This window comes from Scardinius erythrophthalmus (genome assembly GCF_964197995.2).
Source record: "Scardinius erythrophthalmus genome assembly, chromosome: 9".
Classification (NCBI taxonomy): domain Eukaryota; kingdom Metazoa; phylum Chordata; class Actinopteri; order Cypriniformes; family Leuciscidae; genus Scardinius; species Scardinius erythrophthalmus.
The window spans coordinates 20,967,638-20,988,430 of NC_138229.1; the positions used below are offsets into that span (position 1 = coordinate 20,967,638).

The window sequence follows — 20,793 nt, forward strand, 5'->3', positions numbered from 1 at the left end:
ATGCATTATCTAATTAATTTAGCAGATTAAGTAGCCTATTTTTAAGTATTGCCACAGCATTTCACCCTGTAGCCCAAGATTGGTTGCCCACTGAAAGCAAAGTTGAGTCTGGTTAATACTTGGATGGGAGACCTCCAAACTAGGTTGCTACTGGAAGAGGTGCTAGTGAGGCCAGCAGGGGGCGCTCTCCATGTGGTCTGTGCAGGTCCTAATGCCCCAAAGTGATGGGGAAACTATACTGTTACAAGCTCCGTCCTTCGGATGAGAGATTAAACCGAGGTCCTGACTCTCTGCGGTCACTAAAAATCCCATGGTACTTCTTGTAAAGAGTAGGGGTGTAACCCCGGTGTCCTGGCCAAATTCCCTCCATTGGCCCTTATACAGTCATGGCCTCCTAATAATCCCCTTCCATTGAATTGGCTCTATCACTCTCTCTCCTCTCCACCTATATCTGGTGTGTGGTGAGCGGTGAGCGCCCTGGCGCCGTTGTACTGTGGATATTGTCGCATTATCCAAGTGGATGCTTCAAACTGGTGGTGCTTGCATGAGGAAAGAATCCTGACATGATTGTAAAGCACGTTGGGTGAACAGAACAGAAGTACATATGAAAGCACTATTGAGAGCCTAAATCCCTCCCCTTCCGGTGGACCACCATGGGACCTTATTTCGGAAAAATATTGTATGGTAGTCAATGGCGAGAGACAACAAATATTTGTCCCGCCCCTCCTTCACTGTGATTGGACGGCTGGGTAAAAAGTGACAGTGATGAGCGCAGCGTTTTACCCAAAGTTGAACATTCTTCAACTCTCGGCGAGAAAAAGACGCTCAGCGCCTCGTGGCGTTTTAAAAACGCGGCGCTCACATTGAAAACAATTGAAAAAACACGCCATGCAGCCACGTGAAAAAAACGCTTTGGTGGACACACGACCTTAGCATCACACTGGTTTCCCTCGACAAAAACCCAATTGGATTTTTCAACAGGCTTGTGGATTATAGCAAAATAAAATAAAAAAGCTCTGTGATCAACAAAAGTTTATGATACTTGCGTTTTGTTCATAAAGATAATTTTCACAAATTAACACAACCTTTATGAACTTGAAGCCCATAAATGCAGTCGCCAGAAGTAAAAAGTTAATGCTATAAACGAACTAGGCCTAGGCCTACACCATGGTCCCACTACTTCAACATCACCATAGCTAAGCTTTTGACAACTCTTTCAGTTTTTATAGCTAGAAACATTTTCCTGCCATCATAAATATACAACTTTTGAGTGTGTAGCAGAAGAGTAGACAAGCTTTGGGACATAGGCTACACGTCATTCAATTGCGTCAGCGGTTGCTCTGTCGCTAACGCATCCTATACTGTCTATGAACGCATCCTGTCACGCAAACTGGCCTGTCAATCATCTTATCAAAGATAAAATCCTCCACATTTCATATTTCATTTCATTTCCAACGTATCGGAGAGAAATGCAGAAGCACGTTGATCTACAGTCGCGGATCTTTCATGCGGAGACTCTCCTCATGCATTATGATGCATTTAAAAGTAATGGCCAAACGGACCTTTATAAAAGTCCACATTATATTGCAGATGATATATAATACGAATAACATTAAATAAATATTTTTATATCAGGTTAAACTTTGATTAGTCCTTAAACATTTATCTAAACATACGGCCTTAGAGTGTGCCAGAGCTGTTGAAAAAAAATCATATTTAAGGGCTCTGGAGTGTGCAAGGAGGATCCACACTTCGAAAATCCACCGGAAATAGTAGACCATCCGGGGACTTCTGGTAGAGCCCTACTCTTTTCAACATAGCCTACTCTATTTTTTACAGTCTATGAGCCTACTATGCTTTGACACACTTATTTTAATCTCACATACTGTTCAGGATGGATATGGACATTGAGACGAAGGGCATGTCTATGTTTTGGTCTACAAAGTGATGTCATACCTGCACCAATAGCAGTGAATGAGAGACTACATTAAATATATTTTTGGTAAAAAAAAAAAAAAATATATATATATATATATATATATATATATATATATATATATATATATATATATATATATATATATATATATATATATATATTTGGTGTTCACATCTGCTCAAATAGCAAAGCGAAAACTCCACACTAGTGTTTTCACAACTTTCAAAAAGATGAAAAAATAGAGATATTGAAAACGGCAGTCAGATGAGAGAAAGATGTCAATTAACTTTATCATCAGCTGCTTTATTAGTACACCCTCACAGCAGCGTCGTTTTGCAATGAAATTTACAAATGTAATATAATACAAAGTACAGTGTTATAAATGTAAATACTTTTTTTAAAATGAAAATATTATATATATATATATATATATATATATATATATATATATATATATATATATATATATATATATATATATATATATATATATATATATATATATATATATATTCGATGTTGATGACCGTTACAACAGGTCATCACAGTCTGTGAAAAGGGTCCATTAGGGAATATTCTATACAAACCCACTCCTCAGAAACCTCATTATGTAGGCTATATTTTTTTAACGAAACAATAAAATAAATTTCACGCTTCAGTGTGTCTGTTTGTCATCTTCCCAAAATGTATGTCACATTTTATAACATCAATCAATCAGTCGTTTGACACGTCATTTGTTGGCTAACATAGCCTGATAGCTAAACTCAAGGACGCAGGGATTGAACATCTGTCTGCATGATGACGTCACGCGCCTCCCTTGCAATGTAGCGCTCGGCGCAGTTTCCATATTTATATGTCGTTGGCTCGTCATTTATTTGAAAGTCCTCTTTAATATTAAGCAGCGATATGAACACATTTTCATGGCTTCACGGAGGTATGTACATGAACACCTAAATCCTAAAATTAACGTAGATAACAAATCCGTCTCATCCACCCTTGTGGGATGATGCAGTGATGATGCAGGGTAAACGGATGCTGCCTGCCGACGACAGTGGGATTAAATAATAATAACCATATGAATGTTCTGCGTATTTTGGTTCGATTTAATTAACAGATATTTTGAATCAATTATCCTTTTTTCTTCTAATTTTACATATAGAGGCACACATTTGGGCTTCATTTGCGAATGTTGACTAATGTTCGACGTTATTCTGTGTATTTAATTTCGAATAGGCCTGTTTGCCATAGTTTAACTCTTATGATTTTGATGCTTTAGGTCACAGGGATGGAAAGCTGTATTTGATGCCTTGGATGTGCAGGCATTCTGAATGCATTGCCTCTGGCTGTGTGCTTTGTCCATCAGAACACAGGCTTCCAGTAGACTATCAGCAGACACACCGGATAAGGAAATATTCAGCATTACCAGGATGAGATTCACACCTAAATAGGCCTTAAAGTGTGCTTTTGAATAAATACACCTGCTGGCAGAATCCGATTTGTCTGGCCTGTGGTGCAAGTCATGATGTATATCCTAAATCTAAAACAGGTTCAGCTGCTCATCAGGTCCTGAAGAATCTCTTTTTGCACTTTTGGCTCTCGCTTTACGTGTTCACAGTGGACCTTGATTTCATTTATTTCAATTAAGGCACGCGGTGAATGCCAAGAGCGGAGCCACATATCCTTCAAAAAATGTAATGTTGCCTGTTTATGACTATTTTAAAGGTGTTTCTTTCAATACATTTATGTTATATTCCTAGTACACTACTAGGCCTACTTAAAATGTTCATACAATCAGACAGGTAGATTTCTAAAGCCTTTACAAGAAGCTCTTCCGTCATCTCTGTTTGCATTGGCATACTTTCACATGGTCATGTATGTATTCACAATTTTGTGAAATTTCAAACAAAATACGGACTCTGGCAAAAAAAATGTCATGTTGACTAATGGTCAACACATCTACAGTTCAATTAAAGGTCATCTTTCTTTTTTATTTATTTTTATTTAAGGTTTCTGACAGGCTTAAGTTTTTTCAATTGTATAAATCATTTTGAAAGTGTGTATTCTACCATGTAAATTCAAAATGTAAATTCTAACATGTTTTTTTTCTTTCTTTCTTTTTTTGACAGTGCATTGAAATCTGGTTATCCTGAAGTTGGGTTGTAAAAAAAATGTCATGTCACCTCAAATACAACATGATGCAAATCTGAAACTTAGAATGCTTATAACAAATAAAGTATTTAGATGAATATGAAAATTGTGTTCCGTTTGAAACTGTTTAACAAAGATTACTAATATGATCAGCTTTATATCAGTGGATTCATTTCTTTTTTATGCTGCTTATTATCAATATTCTTACAAAAATTACATTTCATTTATTGTCTGGATTGAAATTATTCATATATTTGCACCATTTAAGTGTTTGTCTCAAAATACAAGGCAAAGCTATAGAAGCATCTGAAGTGCATTATATAGACTGTTTAATGCTGCACATAAATGTATGCAGGAATTACAGTTGCATGTTATGTTATGAAAATGTAGTCTATATTTAAAAAAAAACAGATATATGACATTAGTGAAAATACAAAATTGTAAACAATAAATAATGGATGTCAATCACTGCAAAGTGCTGCATCAGAGTTGTCTTTGATACTGCCCGCTTCAGTGGGTCCATGTTGGGTGTAAATCATTACTACTAAGTAATTAATTACTGCAACTTAATAACTTTTCCCTTGAAAAAGTAAAGTAAATGATTACAATGTAATTGCATTAAATACTGTATAGACTATAGAAAAATTCTATATAAAACAATTGTGGCCTAACAAAATTAACATCTATGTTAAAATAATGTAATCTTTTCCTTTTAAATACATTTGTCAGTTCAAGAATAATTTATGTAACATTACATAATTTGAAAGAATTAAAAGTGCAGTTTCATGTCTGTCCTTGTTTTGTTCAACTGGTTGAGGTTGATTTGGGATTTTTTCAAGTATAATGTAATGCAATACATTTAGAGAGTAGAAGCACAGTAATCTAATTAGGCCACACTGTTAAAGATGTAATTAACTAGTAATTAATAACTTATTTAGAGTAACACTGAGTGGGTCAGAGCTTCCATATTTTACTTTTACTTTATGCAGCATTGTATTACAAAATCTGCAGGAACTAAAGGCTACACTTCACTGAAAGTTTGGATAGGCATTCATATACTGAAAATGCAAGGGCGTAGATTTGGTTTGAACATTGGGGGGGTTGAAGTTTGGGTCTGCATATTTTTCATGTGATCGTGGAATAAATATTGGGGGGGTTGTAATGCATAGATTTAAATATTGAGGGGGTTATCTCCCCCCCAACCCCCCCACAAACTACGCCCCTGTGAAAATGTATTTACAGTGGCAAAAATTATATTGATTGACCCATAGCATATGTCTTGTTGCAAGCCAGTTTAGCACAGCAGGTACGTGGCAGCCACTGAATGGTTATAGCTATATGGCTTGCTGGTGTTATTTTGGACGGGCTTTCATCTGGTAAGGCTAGGACCAGCTTGTCAATGAGTGAAACCAGCTTAACACCAGTTTGTCCAGGATGTGAGATCAGTTTGAAACAGCTGGAGACAATCTTAAACAAGCAAGGTAATCTTAAACCAGCTATGACCAGCAAATCATCTGCAATAGTAATGTTCAGACTAAATTAGCCTAGGTACCACATGCATTGTACAAAAACAATTATTTTAAAATCGCATCCTGTGACATTTCAATGTCTAGTACATCAATAACAGTTCATATAATGTATAGACTAGTACACAGATTGTGTTCATAGGCCTATGCCAGGACATTGACAGACTCATCTCGGTCGGTCTTCAGTGTTACGTCAAATGGACTCGTTCACACTGGGAGAGTGAACGCGCTTCACGCGCTTCACGCGCTTGCACAGTGTCGGGCAAAATGGCGGACAAAACGCCAGGTGGGGCGCAGAAAGCCAACTCTAAGGTATTTCATGACTTTTCCATTTCATATCAGTATGTTAAAGCCGACCTCTCTTGTTTATGACAAGAAAGACGAAATAATATTGTGTCTGACTCAGTGGTGTGTCGCTCTGTGATACGAAAAAGGTCCATTGAGCTGCTCGGTTGTGATGCTAACTGGCTAGCAGTGTAGTTAGCTAGAAACCGGCGGCTGCACAGATTTTTTTTTAAATAATACAAACCCCCGGGCTAAAATATGTTTGCCATACATGCTGCATTTGACCCTCGTATGTTTTTTAATTCTCTTGACACCACCACAGAACATGAAATAAGTCAATGTGTGTTTATTGTATGCTGACAGAGCTAACACGAACCTATCTTTACATTAATTATTGCATTACATTAATATATAGACGCTATACTATTATATAGAGAAGATGGGCTTGATATAGCGCTGTGAACATGTAATTTGCGCTTTCAAAGTTGTGCTAACTTGCTCCTTTTGCTTTGACGAGCTAACGTGATAATGTTCGTCTTTACTATAGCCACGTGAAAGGGTCAACAGAAAAGGGAAAAACAGCTGAGATAGTGCCATAAACATATTGTCTGTATTTGTGTTATAGCCACACCAGCTCATCTGTCCTGATGTTTTCAGTGATTGGTGATTGCTGCAAAGTGCACATCTTATTATGCATGGCAAACAGTTAACTTACATCTTTAAACAAATCATCGCCGAAGATAGATAGACATTATTTTTTTCCTTCTTGTTTTCTCTTTCCTTTCATTTGTGCAGTTTTGTTTTTATACGTTTTGTAAAGTAAATGAGGAATGCACTAACATCTATTTTTTCCCTAGGCAAGAAAACTAAAGGTCTGTGTATTAAGGAAGGGGATGTCATTGCTGACTTGTATAATTAAATCTTTTCATATTTTCATGCAGGCTTTATTGGAAAGTAAGTTAAAGGCCTTTAGTATCGGCAAGATGGCGGTTGCTAAAAGAACACTAAGTAAGAAAGAGCAGGATGAACTCAAAAAGAAGGTAAGTAGATGAGGTCCAATACCAGACTGATACCACACATTAAATTACACTACTAGACTTTTCAAGTCATTCTGAAAACTACAAACTCACACAGAAATGTGCAGATCATTGCTAGGAGAAGCATGTTAATTGAAAACAATGTGTGTTCTAAAATCAGTTCAAAATATCAAACATGGTTGAAATCCTCTGAATGGACGGTTTCATAGTCTAAAGCTAAAAAATCAATCTGTGCCCAATCGTACACTGTTACTTTCAGTGAAATCCGTTAACTCTGACTGCCCAAAACCTGCAGACTGGCTCTGGCAACAAGCAGTCATAGGATCAAATATGTTTGAAAGGGGCTCATGTTTCTTTGTGATTTTTTTTATTTATTTTTTATTCAGAACAACTTGAAAGTCTGGTTGTGTCTGATTCTCAGTCGTTTAATAATTTGCAGGGAGGAAAATAAGTATTTGAACACCCTGCTATTTTGCAAGTTCTCCCACTTGGAAATCATGGAGGGGTCTGAAATTGTCGTCGTAGGTGCATGTCCACTGTGAGAAACATAAAAAAGAACATCTAAAAAAGAAAATCTAGAAATCACGATATATGATTTTTTAACTATTTATTTGTATGATACAGCTGCAAATAAGTATTTGAACACCTGTCTATCAGCTAGAATTCTGACCCTCAAAGACCTGTTAGTCTGCCTTTAAAATGTCCACCTCCACTCCATTTATTATCCTAAATTAGATGCACCTGTTTGAGGTCGTTAGCTGCATAAAGACACCTGTCCACCCCATACAATCAGTAAGAATCCAACTACTAACATGGCCAAGACCAAAAAGCTGTCCAAAGACACTAGAGACAAAATTGTACACCTCCACAAGGCTGGAAAGGGCTACGGGGAAATTGCCAAGCAGCTTGGTGAAAAAGGTCCACTGTTGGAGCAATCATTAGAAAATGGAAGAAGCTAAACATGACTGTCAATCTCCCTCGGACTGGGGCTCCATGCAAGATCTCACCTCGTGGGGTCTCAATGATCCTAAGAAAGGTGAGAAATCAGCCCAGAACTACACGGGAGGAGCTGGTCAATGACCTGAAAAGAGCTGGGACCACCGTTTCCAAGGTTACTGTTGGTAATACACTAAGACGTCATGGTTTGAAATCATGCATGGCACGGAAGGTTCCCCTGCTTAAACCAGCACATGTCAAGGCCCGTCTTAAGTTTCCCAGTGACCATTTGGATGATCCAGAGGAGTCATGGGAGAAAGTCGTGTGGTCAGATGAGACCAAAATATAACTTTTTGGTCATAATTCCACTAAACGTGTTAGAAGGAAGAAGAATGATGAGTACCATCCCAAGAACACCATCCCTACTGTGAAGCATGGGGGTGGTAGCATCATGCTTTGGGGGTGTTTTTCTGCACATGGGACAGGGCGACTGCACTGTATTAAGGAGAGGATGACCGGGGCCATGTATTGCGAGATTTTGGGGAACAACCTCCTTCCCTCAGTTAGAGCATTGAAGATGGGTCGAGGCTGGGTCTTCCAACATGACAATGACCCGAAGCACACAGCCAGGATAACCAAGGAGTGGCTCTGTAAGAAGCATATCAAGGTTCTGGCGTGGCCTAGCCAGTCTCCAGACCTAAACCCAATAGAGAATCTTTGGAGGGAGCTCAAACTCCGTGTTTCTCAGCGACAGCCCAGAAACCTGACTGATCTAGAGAAGATCTGTGTGGAGGAGTGGGCCAAAATCCCTCCTGCAGTGTGTGCAAACCTGGTGAAAAACTACAGGAAACGTTTGACCTGTATTAATCAATATTAACATTGATTTTCTCAGGTGTTCAAATACTTATTTGCAGCTGTATCATACAAATAAATAGTTAAAAAATCATACATTGTGATTTCTGGATTTTTTTTTTTTAGATTATGTCTCTCACAGTGGACATGCACCTACGATGACAATTTCAGACCCCTCCATGATTTCTAAGTGGGAGAACTTGCAAAATAGCAGGGTGTTCAAATACTTATTTTCCTCACTGTATTTCTCTGCCCATTATTTCATAATCTGCTCAGATTTTAAGATTTTAGAGTATTCAATTTCCAGTCTTAATTGTCCCGCTCACATTCGTCCATGGCAGTGAATAGCGACCAGCCTCAAGCGTTTTAAAAAAGACGCAACACAATCATCCGATACGACACGTGTGGTATATTCCAGGTGTTCAGGGTGGTATAGCATAGGGTTTGGTGAAAAACAAACTGAAATGTAATTGTGTATTATTTGGATTATTTACTTATTTTTGTATTGTAGAAATGTATTATTTAAAGCTGCAGTCCGTACTTTTTTTTGTGTTAGTGAGTACACCATGAATTAATTTTCCAAACCGTGTTTTTGTATTATCCTGAATCACTATGGTACACCTTTAATAAGTATTTATATTCAGAATATTTTAGACTGGTACGGTTCGTACCACTGCGGAGTAGCCCAGTACCTGCTTGACTTGACAGAGACATAAACAGAGAGAAGTAGCTCCAGCTACAGTGTTCTTCTGCAAGACGCATGCAGTTCTGTTTATTAACCGCCAGAGCGCCAAAAGTTACGGACTACAGCTTTGACAAAAATCCTGACCTTGGTCGTTGTTCTTAACTGCACGTTTGTGAAACACTATTAGCGCCGTAGTTCACTCCAACTGTCCCAGAAAAAGCACACAAGTTGAGAGAAATGAAGATGAATTAAAACGCGACATTAATACAACTCTTAGAAATCCCAAAAAAGTATGTGTACCTTCTTCACTGAGTTGGAATCTTTGTTAAAATGTGAAAATGACAGTTGACAGATGTGAACGGGTGTGAACTGCGGTGCTAATAGAGTCTCACGAACTCGCGTCACGTAACTGTGCACAGAGAAGACCAGCAGCCAAGGTCAGGATTTTCATTAAATAATACATTACATTTCAATTTGCATACTATCATATACCCCCAGGACACTTGTACGGTGCGTGTCACATGGGATCATTCTGTGATACTTTTGTGTCTTTTAAAAAAAAAAAATCTTGATGCAGGTTGCTATTCACCGCCATTATAGGTACAATCTAAGTGGGACATTTTTTTTTAGATAGGATATACGGCATTAAAAGAACTCCAGGGTGAGTAAACGATGACTTAATTTTCATTTTAGGGTGATTTATCCCTTTAAGATGCAAAATTCAATATTAACTGACTTGCATTTTACTGATCCCCTATAATGACACTGATTTGCAAAAATTCTTCCCAGTCTAGTCAATCTTCAGTGAAAATTACTCTGTGGCACTTTTCTTAGTGTATCAATATTGTAATTAATGTTAGAGATTTTTTTAATTTCACTGCATTATAGTCAGTTACCTTGTTCATATTCACAAGTGCACAATTGATAGTACTGTCTGTTAGACCAAAAAGCAGTATTATCAATGCACAGAACATAAACACATTGGTAACTGTTACATCCCAATAAATCTCACAAGTTTAACATAATTCCACATTATTCCACTTTTGCAATCTGTGATTTCTCACAGGAGGATGAAAGAGCAGCTGCGGAGATCTATGAAGAATTTCTCGCTGCATTTGAGGGAGGTGAAGGAAAAGTGAAGACGTTTGTACGGGGTGGGATTGCTAATGCCACTAAAGGTAGGATTATCATGTGGATGTTGCTGCAGTGACCATAAGTTTTTTTTTTTTCTCTCTTTATCATTTATAAAATATATATATATTCAAAAGTTTGTTTTTTGACAAGACTTTTTAACATGTTTTTTGAAAAGTCTCTTATGCTCACCAATGCTGCATTTATTTGATCAAAATACAGTAAAAACAATAATATTGTAAAATATTATTTCAATTAAAAATAAATTTTCTATTTGAATATATTTTACAGTCTGATATATTCCTGTGATGGTAAAGCTGAATTTTCAGCATCATTACTCCTGTCTTCAGTGTGACATGATCCTTCAGAAATCCTTATAATATGTTGATTTACTGGTCAAGACATTTCTTATTATCAATGTTTTGAAAACAGTTGTGCTGCTTATTATTTTTTTTTAAACCATGATATATATTTTTCAGTATTCTTTGATGGATGGAAAGATCAAAAGAACAGCATTCATTTGAAATGGACATTTTATGACTTCAGTACAGTGTTGTAAAATTAGTAATCTCTAATAAATAATTTCCACAATACCAAACATTTGAATGATATATAAAGTTACTTTGCGTTTTCTTTCAAATTATGCAAAATGGCCAATTTTTATATACATTCCTCTTAATTGTCCCTGCTTTAATATCTGTGTGACATACCATTACAGAGGAAGCGGCAGTCGATGAAAAGAAAGGAAAGCTCTACAAACCGAAGTCAAGAGTTTTGGAGGCTAAAAGTTTTTTACCTTTGGATACTCCACCACAGTTTTTAGCAATAGATAAACGCAATGTGAGTCTTGTAATTTATTTTCATTTAACATTATTTAAAAAAAACTATCTATTTTGTGTTATTTACCTGTTCTTTTTCTATTATATTGCCTAGGCATCGAAGAAGGGGGATAAAGAAAAGAAAAAGAGCAACCTTGAACTCTTCAAAGAAGAACTGAAACAGTAGGCGTTCTTTGCATTCTTATTTAACTAATGCCAGCACCTTTAATATGATGATCTCAAATGTAATGCTACGGGGTTTTTTTTGTAGGATACAGGAGGAGCGCGATGAGCGTCACAGGTTGAAGGGCCGAGTCAGTCGTTTTGAGCCTCTTCCCACAATGGAAGGAAAGCGATCCTGTAAGTTCTTTCTTGTTTTTTTCCCCCATCAAAACAGTCAGTTTCACTCATGGTGTCAGACCCAGTCAAGTTTGTGCCCCTCCCACATGTCTCGGCCGCTGCCACAATTCAGCAGTGTATACGCTTTCAGATTCAGGAAACAAAATTCACACTGCTTTTCTTCTGCTTTTAGCGGATGGTTCTTCACGAAGAAACCGTCCGTCCAGTGGTAATTTTGTTTTATATACTGTGTAATGCAATGGCCTTTTTGCTGTTTATGTATCCCATCATGGAAGAAGGGATGGTAAAACATCAGTTGTTATTCAAAGCTTCTTCTTTTTTTCAGTCTTGGATGATTCAGCTCCTGGCTCTCATGACGTTGGTGATCCTACAACTACAAATCTGTATTTGGGGAACATTAATCCTCAGGTAGCTGATCTTTTTTTCCCTGGTGATTATTGTTAGGTCTCAAGCACAAAAATGTCCATTCTAAAACTGCTCTTTCACCCTCTAGATGAACGAGGAGATGCTCTGTCAGGAATTCGGTCGCTATGGTCCATTAGCCAGTGTGAAAATTATGTGGCCCAGGACTGATGAGGAAAGGGCCAGAGAAAGGAATTGTGGTTTTGTAGCCTTCATGACGAGAAGAGATGCTGAACGCGCACTTAAACATTTAAATGGTAAATAAATTCTTATTCAGATCTGTTAGTGGTCAGCCAATATAACATGATAAATTGGACACTGTTTTGCTCCTTTTTCTTCACATCGGCAAATAAGGTTTTTTATTTGGCTGATAACTGTTGGAAGTGGGACTTTTATTTTGACAGCTCTAAAAACACAGCACCTTAGCAGGAGCTCCCATTCTCCTCCTCCATTAGTTGCCCGTGTTTAAAAGTTCTGCAAGTGGTGTAATGCTTTTTTAAATATGTACTGGTGGCATTCAGCAAATACACATTTGTTGTTTGTGAAAAATGCTAATAGGATTACAGAATCAAGAAGTTGCTGTATGAGGCATAAATCTGTTTATTTTGCAGATTTGTTTTATACATTTTTTCCAAATTTGCTTAAAATATTTGTTTCTAATTATTTGTACTAAATATCATGTGAAATAACAAATTTGATTGCAGAAATAATGCATGTTATTTACTATCATTAAAAAGTGAGATGATATATAGGCCTATATCGGCCATCTGCCACCCTGCTCTCTAAAGCCACTTTTCCACCGTTAGGCCAAACCATTCTTCTTGCTTAACTGTTCCATTCTGTGCCAATCCGGCCCAGCCAGTACGGATATGGTTTAATTTCCACTGGGGTTGACAACGGATCTTTTTGAAATGTAAAGAGCAAGAGTTTACAGACGATATGAGATGTAAATAGGTACCGTGTTATGAAGGATGATCGGATATTTCTATTATTAACTTGTTTACTTCGCTCAGATAGCATGCTTGGCCAGCTACAGAGAAACTGGCAACAGACAAGTGATCAATCCTGAGTGGCGACGTCAATACACGCATTCTACCAGCACGGTTAGCTGAATAAGAATTTCAGGCTGAGAAATTGTGCCGTGCCAAACCAAATTCAAATGAATATATAATTATAACCATTGCTTACCACCCTTAGAACCGATCATCTCAATGATGGAAAAGTGGTTTAAGGTTTCAGCATTGGCCATAACAAAAATGTAATCGGTCGACCACTAAAATCTATGCATTCTTTATAATCACTTTGCGTTTATTGTTTCCCTCTTGGTACTAATGAATAATTTGGCAAATGCTGACCGTTTCAGGCAAAATGATAATGAATTTTGAAATGAAACTGGGATGGGGCAAAGGTGTACCAATTCCTCCTCACCCAATATACATTCCACCTTCAATGATGGAGCACACCCTCCCACCTCCACCCTCCGGTCTGCCCTTCAATGCCCAGCCCAAAGAGAGGCTGAAGAACCCCAACGCTTCAATGCCTCCCCCTCCGAAGTGCAAAGAGGAGTTTGAGAAGGTAACTTGGCATACGTGGGACAAAAAGATTTTGGTTAGCATGGTCATAAATGTAGTTAGGGTAAATTACTTTCTTAGTAATGTTTGTTTATATGCATTTTATTTGTGTGTGTGGAAGTGCAGACATTTTTCATCTAGCTTTTTGTGAAAAGTTTTTGTTCATAGAATTGTGCAATTTGACTAAATTAGTATTTTTGGTAAAAATTGTATAAATGACATTATATGTGTACCATGCTGATTGTACCGGTAAGTGTTTTGGAGTGTAGATTACTCATTTTCATTGCACAAGACATTTTATAGGTTTTGAATGCAAGTTAAGATAAAACTGTTCTCCTTTGATACTGTCTGCTTGAAAGAAATGTAAAGAGACGTTTTAAAAATATATTATGAATGTAGATTGTGTATGATTTCACTGCCTCTTTCTCTAAGGAATGTGTTCAGTCAAGTTTTAAAACTGACACCGTAGAACACGTTTGTTGTTGTAGGAGTATATGTTGCATTTAGTGTTATGCTTGTTTCTTTTTAACAATACTCACATATATTCTATGTTTATTATCTGATGTGACTTCATATCCAGACTCTGTCGCAAGCCATAGTCAAAGTGGTTATCCCAACAGAAAGGTACATGTTTTTCTTTTTTTCCAAATTCTTATGAAATGTAGAGAACTTATCCCATCTCTGTAGATTGAAAGATTGGCCATATCCATGCTACCAGAGGCTGGTTTGAGTGAGCAATAGTTGAGGCCTTGCATGAAAATCAGGAGAAGCTACTAACAATACAAATCACACACATGCATTGCATTTCTCTACAAAGGGTTTGCATCATACTGCTCAGATAGTGAAGGTCTTATTAGCACAGAGAGTTCTGTGGGTTTATCGTTTTGGTTGACACATTTCTGTTCAAAAGTTTGAGGTCAGTCAATAGTGATAAAGACATTTATAAAGTTGCAGAGATTTCTGTTTTGAATAAATGTTGTTGTTTTTTGTTAACCTAGTTTGAAAAATCCTAAAGAAAATGTGGTTTCCATTAAAAACTGTTTTAACATTGATTATAAGTGATTCTTGAGCAGTAAATCAACATATTAGGATGATTTCTGAAGGATCACGTGACACTGGAGTAATGATGATGAAAATTCAACTTTGCCATCACAGGAATAAAGTACATTTTAAATATATTAAAATAGAAAAGTTATTTGAAATTGTATTATTTCTTAAAGTCCCCGTGAACCGGAAGTTGCAAACGACTTTTCTCCAGTGTTACGACGTATTTCCAAGTGAAACGGAATATTGAACAGAGGGCAGGGTTTTACTCTAGCGCTCCTCCTCTCCATCTCTGCTCATAGCAGACTAACGGTTTGAAGGGAGTGGTTAAGCGTTTTCAACCCAAGCCGTCAAACCTACGTCATCAGAAAAAGACGCCATTCCAGACCGGAAGTAACTTTTCAGATTTTGATTAAAGATTACCCTGGTAAAAACATTTTTTTTATATATTTCACAGATTAATTGTTCACCACAAGACTAGTAATATGCGCTAACAAAGTAATTAGGGTCAATTTTGATTTCACGGGGACTTTAATGTTACTGTTTTACTTTGTCTTGCATAAGAAACTTCTTTCAACAACATTGAGAAATCTTACCAGCCTCAAACTTTTGAACAGTAGTGTACATTTTGAATGAATGCTGTTTGGTGTTTGTAGAGCCTCCTTTTAAACAGAACTGTTTCAGATGTTAGCGTTACGGCATGCTTGATCGGTTGTTCCACTGGATTTTGAGAGAGTGGCTCAGGTTTAATCAGACATCCTACATCAGATGTTATTCATTACAGCAATACTAATTTAGCAACTAAAACACTACACAATAAACATTCACCTAGTGTCAGTTACACAAAAAACAGCCCTCTGGCTATTGCTCACTTTAACTGCCCCAGTATCATGGCACAAAAGCAACACCCAATCCCCGTAGTCTCAGTGACCTTTGACATTGGCCTTGGTGAGCAGCACAAGTTGAACTGTCTGCAGCAGCGAGGGACCAGAAAAGCGTCACAGGATGGATTGGGGAAAGTATACAGAATGATTGCCTGACATTGGTATGATCGGCTCCAATACTTGTGATTTGTGTTTCAGTACATTTGAAAAACATCATCTCTTGATTTTATCGGCCACTTCACGAGCCAGTCAGGAAGCCAATTGTTGTCCCTATATCTTAACTGACTCTAGAAGTGCTTACATGATTTTGTCCCTCTCCATCCACACTTGTCTATTGTCAATAAGCAAGAAAAATCACTGTCACTCGGCCTCACATTTAGTATCTCAGTAGCACGTCCAGTGTTAAGTTACAAGGGCAGAATGCTATGGCTGAGACTCAGGTGTAGATGTAGAGAGGATTGAAATGTTTTGATTGTTACAAGCTGTTAGACTGCCAGTCAGTTTTAAATGTTAAAAACTCAAACATGTCAATAGACTCATGGATAGTAAGTGCAAGGATGTTGCATTTCATCAAATGTCATAATGTAGCAGTAGCATTTGTTTAGGTGTGGCTGTTGATGGCGCTGAATCTGTTTCGCTTTAACTGTGTTTTTCTCGTAGGAATTTGCTCTCTCTCATCCATCGAATGATCGAGTTTGTTGTGCGTGAGGGTCCCATGTTTGAAGCCATGATCATGAACAGAGAGATCAATAATCCACTCTACAGGTCAGTGCATATTTATGAATGAGGCTACTTTTTATTTATTTATTTTTTTTATTCCAAGGCGTGAAATGAAAATTCATCCCATCTATTTTGCAAATGCATGTTTAAGAAACAATTTGACTTCATAATTTAAATATAAAATGTCATAACTGGATCTTCCAGTAAAATGACAGACTTCTCCAATCATTGTCTGCTTAAACTCTGCCCCTTTCTTACAATCAACTGCACTCTCGCATTTACATCTGCCTCCATCCAATCTGCAACCTATTAATAGAAATCCTCACCCTAATTTTTTTTTCTCAATAATTCAGTGTTTCGGTTAGATACAAGTCACAATATGGAAGAAAAGATCTTAAGTGATTTAAGTCAGACAGTAGTGATTTTTATAATTGTACTTATCTTGATTATGTATTCAGAATTTGTTTGTATTCTACAGATTTTTATTTGAAAATCAAAGTCCAGCTCATGTTTATTACCGGTGGAAGTTATACACCATATTACAGGTTAGTCTTATTTATTTTCATGATTTTTTTTCAAAAACTTATTGAAATGTCCAGACATAAAATTTCAAAATGTTCACTCATAGGGCGAATCTCCTACAAAATGGAAAACAGAAGACTTTAGAATGTTTAAGAACGGATCTTTCTGGCGACCACCGCCTCTCAACCCTTATTTACATGGTACTCCTGAAGAGGAGGAGCGCGATGATGATGATGATGAAGAAAGTGGCAAGAAGGGCACCTTGAAAGACGAGTATGTCTTCGTATTGAAATCTGTCTTAATGGATTCTATGGAGATCTTGAATTCTTCTAGTGTGGTGCTACCCGTTTTTTGGTTGTATTCAGTATTGTTGGTTGTGTGTACTAAATACTCTCGTCTGCTGCAGCGAGAGGGATAAACTGGAGGAGTTACTCCGAGGTCTCACGCCGAGGAAGAGCGACATAGCTGACGGCATGTTTTTCTGCCTCACGCATGCCGATGCTGCTGAGGAAATAGTGGAATGCATTGCTGAGTCTCTGTCCATACTTAAAACACCTCTGCCAAAGAAGGTTAATTTGTTAATTAAGATTGACAATTATGATTGATTTTTGTTTCATTCATCACTTTTGTTTACATCTGCATTTCTGTCCTCCCTCAGATTGCAAGGTTATATTTGGTGTCAGATGTGCTGTATAACTCCTCAGCAAAAGTTGCTAATGCCTCTTATTACAGAAAATTGTAAGTTTAACAATTATTTTAAAGTGCGCAATCAAGGTATTAGTTCTTGTTTGTCGTCTTTTTAATGTGTTTGTCTTTTATTCTTTTACAGCTTTGAAACAAAACTTTGTCAGATATTTTCTGATCTAAATGCCACTTATAAGACAATACAGGGTCATTTACAATCAGAGAATTTTAAGGTGCGCCATTCGGCTCAAATTTTTAACCCATACTGGTTTTATAATAAAGTTAGCTATCTGGATTTGACGTTTCTCAATTTTGGTCCTCACAGCAACGAGTAATGTCCTGTTTCCGTGCATGGGAAGACTGGGCAGTGTATCCTGATCCGTTCCTGATTAAACTTCAAAACATTTTCCTGGGACTCGTCAGTCTCGATCCTGAAAAGGAGATTGAAGAACTGGTGCCAGAGGTTAGTTTGGTAGAGATTGGCTGATTGAGTTATGATTCATAGATTGTCAATGATAAGATTTGAGTTGTCACAACTCCTCTCAGCATGGACTGAATGATTGGATGTTTATTGCGTTTTCACTTCACTTCAGCTGCCAGAAAGGACTGAGGACATTGATGGTGCTCCTATTGTGGAGGAAGAACTGGATGGCGCTCCTTTCGATGATGTTGACGGCATGCCCATCGATGGAGCTCCAATTGATGGCGCACCACTCGATGACCTGGATGGAATGCCCATCAAGGGAACAGATGATGATCTGGATGGTATTCCTTGTAAGAATGCTGACAACATTGTTTATTTGTTTGTTTATTTATTTATTTTACCTTTTATACACTCAACTCCCACTTAATAGACTTAACACATCACTCTATTACAATATCATAAAAAAAAGAATATACTTTACATTAGAATTGCTAAATGTCATGGCAGATGTTCTAAAAGAAATTTGTTTAGGAAAAAAATGTCAGGACTTTTTTTTTTCCTTCTTTAGTTGATCAAAAACCAGGTTTTAAGGTCGCTCCGTCAAAATGGGAGGCAGTGGATGGTGCTGCTTTGGAAGCTCAAGGTTAGTCTAGATTACGTTTATCACATCATCTAAACCTTAGTTACCTCCTCCTGTACACACAAAATTGATTTTTCTCTATTTTTAGCTGTAACCACGTCAAAATGGGAAATCTTTGATCTGCCAGATGAATCTGAGAAAAGTAAATCAAGGTACGTTTTCCTAGTTCTACTAGGCTTGGGAAACTCATGATTAAATGTTAAAGGACATGCAAACTTCTTAGAAATGTCTGTACTGATAATTTTTTCTTGTTAAGCTCAATTTTAAAATATTAAATTTAATCTCTAAAATGATTTCTAAAATTTCTTATAGTATCACAAAAATCACCAATACATTTGCTATGCAGTTTTGATCTAATTTTCACTTTCTTGTCATAGTTCAACACGTGAAACTGAAAGTAAAGACACTCTCAGAGCTTCCAGTGCTGCAGAGCAGCAGTCCTACAGTAATCCTGTTAGAGAAGAATACGATTCAAAGTCTGCTAAATTTTTTGAGATGAGCGAAGAGAAACGTGCCAAACTTCGAGAAATTGAGGTATACCTAAATGCTAATAAGTGTACTAAACATAATGCTTCACATTCTTGAAGCTTTTAGAGATCCCAGTCACGTTTTTCTTTGTCTGTGTTACAGCTTAAAGTCATGAAGTTTCAAGACGAGCTTGAATCTGGAAAACGACCCAAAAAATCTGGACAGAGTATTCAAGAGCAAGTAGAGCTTTACCGGGACAAGTTACTACAGCGGGTTAGTATCAGCTTAATTGTTTTTGACATTCATTTTAGTCCTTCTATTTTGTTTGAAACCATACTTTTTTTTTTGGACATTGTTCAGGAGAAGGAGAAAGAGACAGAGAAAGAGAAAGACAAAGAGAAAGACAAAGAAAAAGAAAGAAAAGACAAAGATAAATCTGATGTGTCCCACAAAGAGAAGGACAAAGATGACTCCACACCAGGCAGAAAAGAAAAGTAAGATCCCTGCATAAGGGATGATGAGTAAATGTCTTTCAGAAATGGAGAACTCTGAATGCATTTAAGATTGTTTCTTTACAGAAAACGGAGACACAGTCCCTCCCCCAGCCCCACCCGAAGTAGCAGCAGTAGGCGCGGCAGGTCGCCCTCACCACGATCTGAGCGCTCTGATAGATCCTATACAAAAGACAGCTCTCGGTTGTCTTATAAAGACTCTCCGAGAGACAGTAACCGCAAGTCTTCTAAAAGGTAAACGAATGATTTCATCTCTTCATCGTGGCAGCATAAAACTCAATCCTGTGTTTTTGTTGTTGTCATTACAAGCATGTTTATGGAACTAAGCTGAATGTAATAATCTGTATCATTTTTTTAAAATGATTTTAGGTCTCCTTCACCACCAAGAACACCTAAGAGGTCGCGTAGGTCCAGATCAAGAACGCCTAAAAAATCCTCAAAGAAATCCAGATCTCGGTCACGATCGCCTCACCGTTCTCACAAGAAATCCAAAAAAAGCAAACACTGAGACTTCTGGCTATGAAAATATGCCTGGGTTGTCTTTTGTGCCTCAAATTTGTCCTGTAAATCAGTGTGAGGGACATTCCCTCTTTAACCCATCCTTGTTTTGAAGCTCACTCACATTGGCACAAGAACACTGTTCAAGGGTCATCTATTGGGTGTTTTATAATGTCATTTAGGAGCTTCCTTTGATGTTCCAAATGTCCGAAGAGAAAATAACTGCAGTGGTTGGGGCAATCTTCCTTCAACACAAAAACTATTGTCTTATTTTTTTCTTTTTTTTCTTTCTTTTTTTTTTTGTCATTGTTTTTAGATCCCTTGAAACTGACTTAAATTAAAATAGTGTAAGTTTCAGTTGTATAGATGTTTGCTTTTCAATAAAGACAATTTATGTGACTCTCTGAAATGCCTTAGTATTTGCTCTTGCATGCATCCCAAATAAACAGTCTTAAAGTCTTAAACCTAGTGTATTTAAATAACAAACCAATGTTAAGCTATGTTATAAACATTTAATTCTAAACCAGAGGTTTTCAATCTTTTAGATGACCAAATATGATCAATGTTGCTCAAGGGGAGAAGAATATAAAAATATCTGAAAACATAAAAGGCAGCTACTGTATATATTTGTATGTGTAAAGACTGAATTTATACTGTGAAAAAAAATAATATAAATATGGGGAAAATATTTAGTTTCGATTACATTT

General features: G+C 37.2%; 1 protein-coding gene across 1 annotated transcript; it reads left to right on the forward strand.

Annotated features, from left to right (window-relative positions):
- The first annotated feature begins 5,696 nt into the window (after positions 1-5,696).
- On the forward strand, positions 5,697-20,485 carry u2surp (U2 snRNP-associated SURP domain containing). Its single transcript, XM_081375284.1, has 26 exons — positions 5,697-5,925; positions 6,840-6,938; positions 10,475-10,586; positions 11,258-11,379; positions 11,473-11,540; positions 11,629-11,717; positions 11,890-11,925; positions 12,043-12,125; positions 12,211-12,376; positions 13,483-13,694; positions 14,271-14,314; positions 16,279-16,383; positions 16,817-16,883; positions 16,967-17,133; positions 17,267-17,429; positions 17,519-17,598; positions 17,690-17,777; positions 17,870-18,007; positions 18,138-18,318; positions 18,537-18,611; positions 18,697-18,760; positions 18,986-19,142; positions 19,239-19,349; positions 19,437-19,570; positions 19,655-19,822; positions 19,958-20,485. The coding sequence occupies exons 1-26, from the start codon at positions 5,881-5,883 to the stop codon at positions 20,094-20,096; spliced, it is 2,913 nt and encodes a 970-aa protein (XP_081231410.1). The 5' UTR covers positions 5,697-5,880; the 3' UTR covers positions 20,097-20,485.
- The last annotated feature ends 308 nt before the right edge of the window (positions 20,486-20,793 follow it).